This window comes from Nematolebias whitei, chromosome 6 (assembly GCF_014905685.2).
Source record: "Nematolebias whitei isolate Nwh7 chromosome 6, NemWhi1, whole genome shotgun sequence".
NCBI lineage: Eukaryota > Metazoa > Chordata > Actinopteri > Cyprinodontiformes > Rivulidae > Nematolebias > Nematolebias whitei.
The window spans coordinates 48,249,528-48,256,577 of record NC_056503.1 but is presented as its reverse complement, the minus strand read 5'-3'; the positions used below and the strand labels follow the sequence as shown (position 1 = coordinate 48,256,577).

At 41.0% G+C, this 7,050-nt stretch overlaps 1 protein-coding gene across 1 annotated transcript in view; it reads right to left on the bottom strand.

Moving 5' to 3' along the window:
• LOC119410805 (ryanodine receptor 1) overlaps positions 1–5,904 on the bottom strand; it is a gene marked incomplete at its 3' end in the record, with an annotated part of 36,024 nt that extends 30,120 nt beyond the window's left edge. The window contains 10 exon segments of the mRNA XM_037677726.1: positions 371–591; positions 685–854; positions 1,873–1,993; positions 2,384–2,495; positions 2,576–2,759; positions 3,794–3,929; positions 4,031–4,125; positions 4,248–4,380; positions 4,776–4,893; positions 5,645–5,904. Of these exon segments, the coding sequence (XP_037533654.1) occupies positions 371–591; positions 685–854; positions 1,873–1,993; positions 2,384–2,495; positions 2,576–2,759; positions 3,794–3,929; positions 4,031–4,125; positions 4,248–4,380; positions 4,776–4,893; positions 5,645–5,889 (1,535 nt within the window).
• Between the last annotated feature and the right edge of the window lie 1,146 nt (positions 5,905–7,050).

Genomic DNA, 7,050 nt, shown 5'->3' with positions numbered 1-7,050 from the left:
TGTTCTTCTGCTTTTAGCTTGTGTTCTTCTGCCTTTAGCTTGTGTTCTTCTGCCTTTAGGTTGTGTTCGGCTGCATTAGTTTGCATTTCTTTGCTTTTAACTTATGTTCTTGTACTTTTAGCTTGTGTTCCACTGATTTCAGCTCAAGTTCTGCTCATCTAAACCTGTTTTGTTCAGTTTAGCCTCTGTTCTGTTTCTTTTAACTTTAAATCAACGCTCATATTTTCTACAGTTTTCAGAGGTCAGACAGCATTCCCACTGCTCTCTCTGGTTAGCTCCGTTTTAAGCCGGGCGTTCTCTGATTAGCTGTTTCTTTTTTGTTTCGGGCGTTCTCTGGTTAGCTGTTTTTTAATCGGGGTGAAGTACTGACTTGCAGAGCGACATCAGGCACTCTTCAATGACGTCCCTCTGGGCCTTGGTCAGGGCCCGGCCACGGGACAGGCGGTAGATGGTGTGAAGCATGGAGTCGATCATGATGGCCCGATGGTCCGTCCCAGCAAACAGCGGGGCGCATTTGGTGAGCAGAGGCAGCACAGCTGAGCAGAGGTAGCGGTTCAGAGCCAAGGCCATCTCCGTGGTACTGAAGGCCACCTGAAACCAGACGGGAAGACGAGAAAAGAATCGTTTCAACTGGAGCGATCTCCAACAGAACCCAAAACTGAAAACTGGACCTCTGCTCCTTACTGTATCCAGGGAAGCTGCAGCTCTCATGTCAGGCAGGAAGCCGACCTCCAGCACGTGGAGCAGGAAGTCCTGATTGTCGATGCCGTACACCCTGTCCAGGAACAGAACCATGGAAGCCTTGTGGTCCGGCACAAAACTGGCAGACATCTTCGGCTCGATGATCTGATCGTCTGTGGTTCAGTAAGATGGAGCCATGATTAGAGAAAAAAGCTGAAGGACTGCTGAAGAAGCTGAGACTGAGAAGTTGTAATTAAAACAAGCCAACCACTAGCTAAAAGCTAAAAGGAGCAAAATGCTAACTAAATGCTAAAAGGGGAAAAATTATGACTAAAAGCTAAAGTAGCAAAATGCTAGTTAAAATTAGCAAAATGCTGACTAAAAGCTAAAAGAGGAAAATCCTGGATGAAAGCTAAAGTAGCAAAATGCTATCTAATGGTTAAAAGAAAAAAATGTCTAAATGTTAAAATGGCTAAATGCTGGTTAAAAGCTACAAGTAGCAGAATGCTGCCTGGACACTACAGTACCAAAATCCTGGCTCAAAGTAAAAATTTGCAAAATGCTAGCTAAAATCTAAAGGAGTTGGACCCTGCCTTAAAGCTAAAGTACCAAAATTATAGCTGAAAGGATCAAAACACTGGCTAAAATCTAAAAAGTAGCAAAATGTTAGCTAAAGCTAAAAGGAGCAGAATGCTGGCTAAATACAAAAGTACCAAAATCAGGGCAAAATGCTAACTAACAGTTAAAAGAAGCTAAATTCTGGTGGGAAAACTACATTAGCAAGATGCTAGCTAAAAATTAAAAGGAGCAGAATGCTGGTTCAAAGCTAAAGTAGCAAAATGCTACTTAAATACAAAAAAACTAAACTCAATACCAGCTCCAAGCTGAAAGCAGCAGAGGTGTAGTTAAAAGCTATAATGTAGCATAATAAGATAAAAAAAAATAAGATTGCTAAAGCATATTTCAAAGAGAACAATACATTTCTAATATTCTGGGAAGATTATTTGTAAATGAAGTCACGAAAACCAAAACTCCCAACGCCCGTCTCCTGAAAGAGCCAGAAGTTTTGACATAAATGGTTCAAACAGCACAAAGTCTGCAGAAACAGCTAGACTGCAAAAACTTACACATTTAGGCTATTAGTAAACAAAGTTAGTAATAAAGATGTTCACTCATCAGTTGACCTCTGACCTTTGCCGTAGGCGGGTATTTGTACAGGTAGACTTATGACTCCCACCAGGTCCTCGATGGGCACCAGGGACCTAAGGATGGCCCGGATCCTCAGAGCTTCACCTTTACCTGCTTGGATCAGCTGCAGGGACAAAAAGCTGCCATGTGTTCTCAACTGACTTTTAAAAAAGGCCGATTTCAGGATTTCCTACATAAAAAATTAGCAAAAGTTTAAAATAAAACATTTCTGATGACTGTCCAGGTGACCTGACAGAAAAATGTTGGATTGTATACCTGGATTATTGAGCATGGACTTTGTTGATTTCCGATTACCATAATATTTTATCACAAGTTAATTTATAATAAAAAAGTTTAAAGATCAGTCCAGCAGCTCTAAAATCTTTAAATTAACATAAATAAAGTAAAAGATTTTTGAAAACCGCAGCAGATTAACCAAACTAAATGCTCCTCTACACGATTCCTACATTTGATTATAATAAATAATAATAAATAAAGCTTCAAGTCGTCTCACGTGCATCTCGGGGGCGCAGCGTCCCAGCAGGTCGATGAGCGCCGAGTAGAAGGACATGATGGCGTTTCCCAGATGGACGCGGTTCTCCTCGTGCTGCCCCTCGCCACCAAACCTGTCAATCAAACAGAAAAACGAACCGTGTAAACATCTCTGATGGGCCGCTCATTGCTCCTGACGTCCTCCTGCGCTCACATGAACCGCCGGTCTTTTTTAACCGTGGGTCCGTCCCTCGCCGGGTCCTCGGAGATCTTGATGGCCTCCTCCATGGCGGCCAGCAGACCGTTGCCCCCCTCTCCTCGCAGGGCGGGGCCGAAGCACTCGGGCCGACGGATGAGCAGACGCACCACCACGTTGGCGTTCTCCTCCACGCTCTCTCCTACGAGGGGGAGGAACACAAACATCTGAGAAACACAAACCAGAACCTACAGGAGAAGTTCTGAATGACAGGTGAAGAAGCTAAAACTGAGCAGGTAAAGTTAAAACAAAGACGAAAAAAGCTGAACAACAGCTAAATGAAAGCTAAAACGGGTGAAAAGAAAACTGAAAAAGTGTAATGATGGGTTAAAGAATGAGAGTTAATAGGAGTTTAATGAAAGCTGCAATGTTAGCGCAAGGAGCAAATCAGTAGCTAAAAGCTAAAAGCAGTAGAAGGGTAGCAACAAAAAAATAAAATAAAAGCAGAATGAGGAATAAAGGAACAGAACGATTGATAAAAAGACCAGAAAGAGAGCTAAAGGGTGCAGAAAAATAAATAACGGCAGCAAAACGACGGCTAAAAAGATAAAAATGAGAGCTACAATGAGCAGAATGAGAGCTAAAAGGAGCCGAACAATTGTTAAATGGAACAGAACAATAGCTAACAGCAGTGAAATGATAAAAGGTGCAGAAATGAAAAATGCAAGAAGCAGAACGATAGCTCAAGGAGATAAACAGTAGCTATAAGCTAAAAGTAGCAAAAGGGTACTTGAAGAAGCAGAGGAATAAGTGAAAGAAGCAGAAAGATAAATTAAAAAAAAAGCAAAATAATAGCTAAAAGGGGAAATATAAAGCTGAAAGGAGCTAAATGGTAGCTAATAGCTAAAAGTACAGGATAGCTAAAAAAGCAGAATGATAGGTTAAAGGAGCAGAATAACAGATAAACTAGAGCTGAACAATCAATAAATGGAGCTAAAAACAATCTTGAATCGTAACGTTTATTCTTTTAAAATAAAGTTTTACATTTTGAAAGTATAAAAGTCACAGCACTCATCTCCTGCATGAGCTGAACATGTTCATATACGAACATCTAAAATAAAACAAGCGTTCGTGTGAAAAAACGTACAAAGCAAACTTCAAAACAGGAAACAAGAGTGCGAACGCCGACTCAGCGTTCATACGAAACGTCACAGTTCGATAAGGACTGCAGCGAACCGTTAACGAAGACGGCAAAGCGCAGGAAATCCAAATATCTCTCTCCTCCGCAGGGGTTCCAGCCGATGTCGGGGTAACCCTTGGACAGGAGCATCGGACAGCTCTGCAGCCCACAGCCGGCCAGGTACGTCACCACCTGCATCACACGAACACAAGGAAACCGAGACGAGTTAGTAACTCCACCACGCTCTTTACTTGGGGTGGAGTTCTGGTGTCGACGTGTTGATTGGCTCAGACCATCTCGAGGTCCTGCTCTTGCAAAGCCAAGGCCAGCTCATTGTTGTCGATGCAGGAGGCAGCAGCCACGTCCAGAGGCGTGGAGCCGCGCATGCCTGCACCAGGAAAAGAGAAAACACAGTCAGGACTTTATTTATCTTTGCTGAAAGAGATAAGAAATGAAAAAAATATATATATAAAAAGATTAAATTAAAATCTGAACAATGCGCACACTGACCCAAGCCGATGCCACTGTTCTGCAGCAGGTAGTTCAGGTGGTCAAACATGGAACGCTGATTCTGTCGGCTGATTCGGCAGAAGTAACACAGGAAACGACAGCAGTTGGTCACCATTTGAGGGAACCGGATCTCCTGAAAGAGAAGAGACAAACCAACAAAGTCCATGCTCGATAATCCAGGTATACAATCCAACAAAGAAGAGACAAACATTTGGATTTCTGTCTGTTCTGAATGCTCTGCAGAGCGTCTGGCTGTGGTTCATATGAACTCAGTCTGTCAGTTCTCAGTCGTTCCCCATCTCTGCTGGTGTGCCTCAAGGCTGTGTCCTCGGGCCCTTCATTTTCATCATCTACAGTAGGTTGTATCTTTCATAAATTTGGTATCCATATTAACTATTATGTGGAAGTTTACCAAATCTAATTCTACCCTCCTGCCTTCCACCCTCACTGATTACATTACAATATTATTCAACTAAACAGTAATACCACAGCACTCATCCTTTTATTATCCTAATATTATTAGGTTACCTTAGAGTCCCCTCCTCCACCCAGCACATTGACCATCACCTCCATGACGGTCTCGTGCATGCCAAGAGCTCTCATCAGGTTCGGGTGTTGGTAGAAAACCTTGTTGTTCATGATATTCCTAAAATAAGAAATCATCATCACAAAAAAAAAACAACATTTATTTAAGCAGCAAAACAATTTGAGTTTTGATGTGAAGCTGAAGCTTCAAATAAATAAAGTCAGGATTGGCTGCAACCTAATGGACAGCTGAAAAATACAAGAAAAACAAATCATCAAATTAAAAACTACCAACTAATTAATTACCTTTTAAAAAGCAAAAGCTAAAAGCAGTAAAATTCTAGCTAAAAAAAGTTATCTGAAAGAAGCTAAATGACAGCTAAAAGTAGTTAAACGTAGCTAAAAAGCTAACGATAGCCAAATGTTGAAAGCAGCAAAATGCTAGTTAAAAATGCTACCTAGTAGCAGCAAAACCTACAAGTAGCAGAAATGTAGCTAAAAGTAGGCAAATATAAGTTAAAATAAAAAAGTTCAAAAGTCTAGCTGTAGGTAGCAGAACCCTAGCTCAAATCAGCAAAAGGCTAGTTAAAGTAACAACCAGATAGCTAAAAGCTAAAAGTAGCACAGGAAGACAAAACAGAGCCAGTACACTGAAGCAGATTTTAAAGAAACCATTAATTTAAAAGGAATCAAAGCGATCTCTGTGTATTTCTGTAGGATAAATATTTGTAAATATTTTGGAAAGTATAAAAGTTACAAAAACTAAAAGTCACAGCGTCCATCTCCTGAATGTGCTAAACGTAAAACAAAAACAGAAGATCTAAATGGCCACGTTAGGTGAGCTACTGTTCCCCTCGCCCCCGAACACCGACCCGATGCTCTGGATCATGAGCCGCTCCTCTTCAGGACCCATCTGGACGATGAGCAGCGAGCGGATCTGTCCCAGACACTCCAGCAGGTCCATGGTGTCTTGAACGGAGATGGCGTTGATGGCGTAGGCTTTGGGCAGAGCTCGGATCAGCTCGCCGAGCCCGTCGTACTGTCTGTGGAGCAGACTGAACATCAGACGCACCAGCTCAGGGTTCTGGATGAACGACTCCTGGGCCCAGTGGATCATGGTGTGGGAGATCAGCTCCTGAAGGGTGCCTGGGGGAACCACCGAGAACCTTACTCAAACGACTTTGTCATGATTCTGTATTTTCTAAAGGAAACTGTTAAAGAACGTTTTTCTTGTATAATACAAAATAGAATTTACTAAAATATCAAAAGGCAAGCTAAAAGTATGAATAAGCTAGCTTAACATCAAACATATATGTTTTTTATTTACTAGATAAAACCTTTGGAAGGCTAGATAAATGCTAAAAATGTAAATAAAAAGGAAATAATAATGGCTAGCTGGATATATCCAAAGCTAAAAGTTAAAAATAACAAAATGCTAAAGGATAGCTAAAAATATCAGATGGCTAGCAAAATGTATCAAAAGGCTAGCTAAACGCTAAACATGTCAAATAGTTAGCTAAAAGCTAAATTATCAAAAGAATACCTAGAAGATTTTTTTTTTTTAAACTAGCTAAAAGTAAAGATATCAAAACGAAAATATCAAAAGGCTAATTAAAAGTATTTAAAGGTTAGCCTAAAGCTAAAAGTTGCACATTGATAGCTAAAAGTAGTAAAGTCTGGCTAAAAGCAGCAGAAGCTTGCTCAAAGGATCACAAAGTCTAGCTGGAAATAAAAATAGGAGCTAAAAGCTAACAGTAGCATAAGAAAAAGCCAGTGCAGTTAGCGCACGTTGTTGAAGGAACTGAAGGATCTCCGTGTTTTTCTCTAAGGAAAATATGTTTAAAGTGAATAAACAGCGTAACGACTGGGAGTAAACAAGTTTGAAAACGAATGTAAAAAGTTTAAGCTGTGTGACATCATCGCTCCGAGCTGAGCTTTCTGCAGCAAAATGTCCAGAAGCTAAATCTAAGCAGCGATTGTGTAAAACAGATGTGAAAACAGCAGCTCGGTCATGTGAAGTCCAACTTTCTGTGACCCGCCTCAACCCTGAACGCTGGTTCTGCTGTGAAGATGAAGAACCCCCAACAGAACTGGGTTCTACCACCCAGTCCACCTAGACCCCGTGTTATGGATGAGGAACCGTTTTGATGGCTGATGGTCTTCACTGTAGAACGTAACTGTTTTTATGTTCCAGCATTGAAGATGTTTTAAAAATCTATAAATTAAGATGATTCTTCGTGTCTTTCTGATGATTTGAGCTCTTCTCACTTGGTTTTGG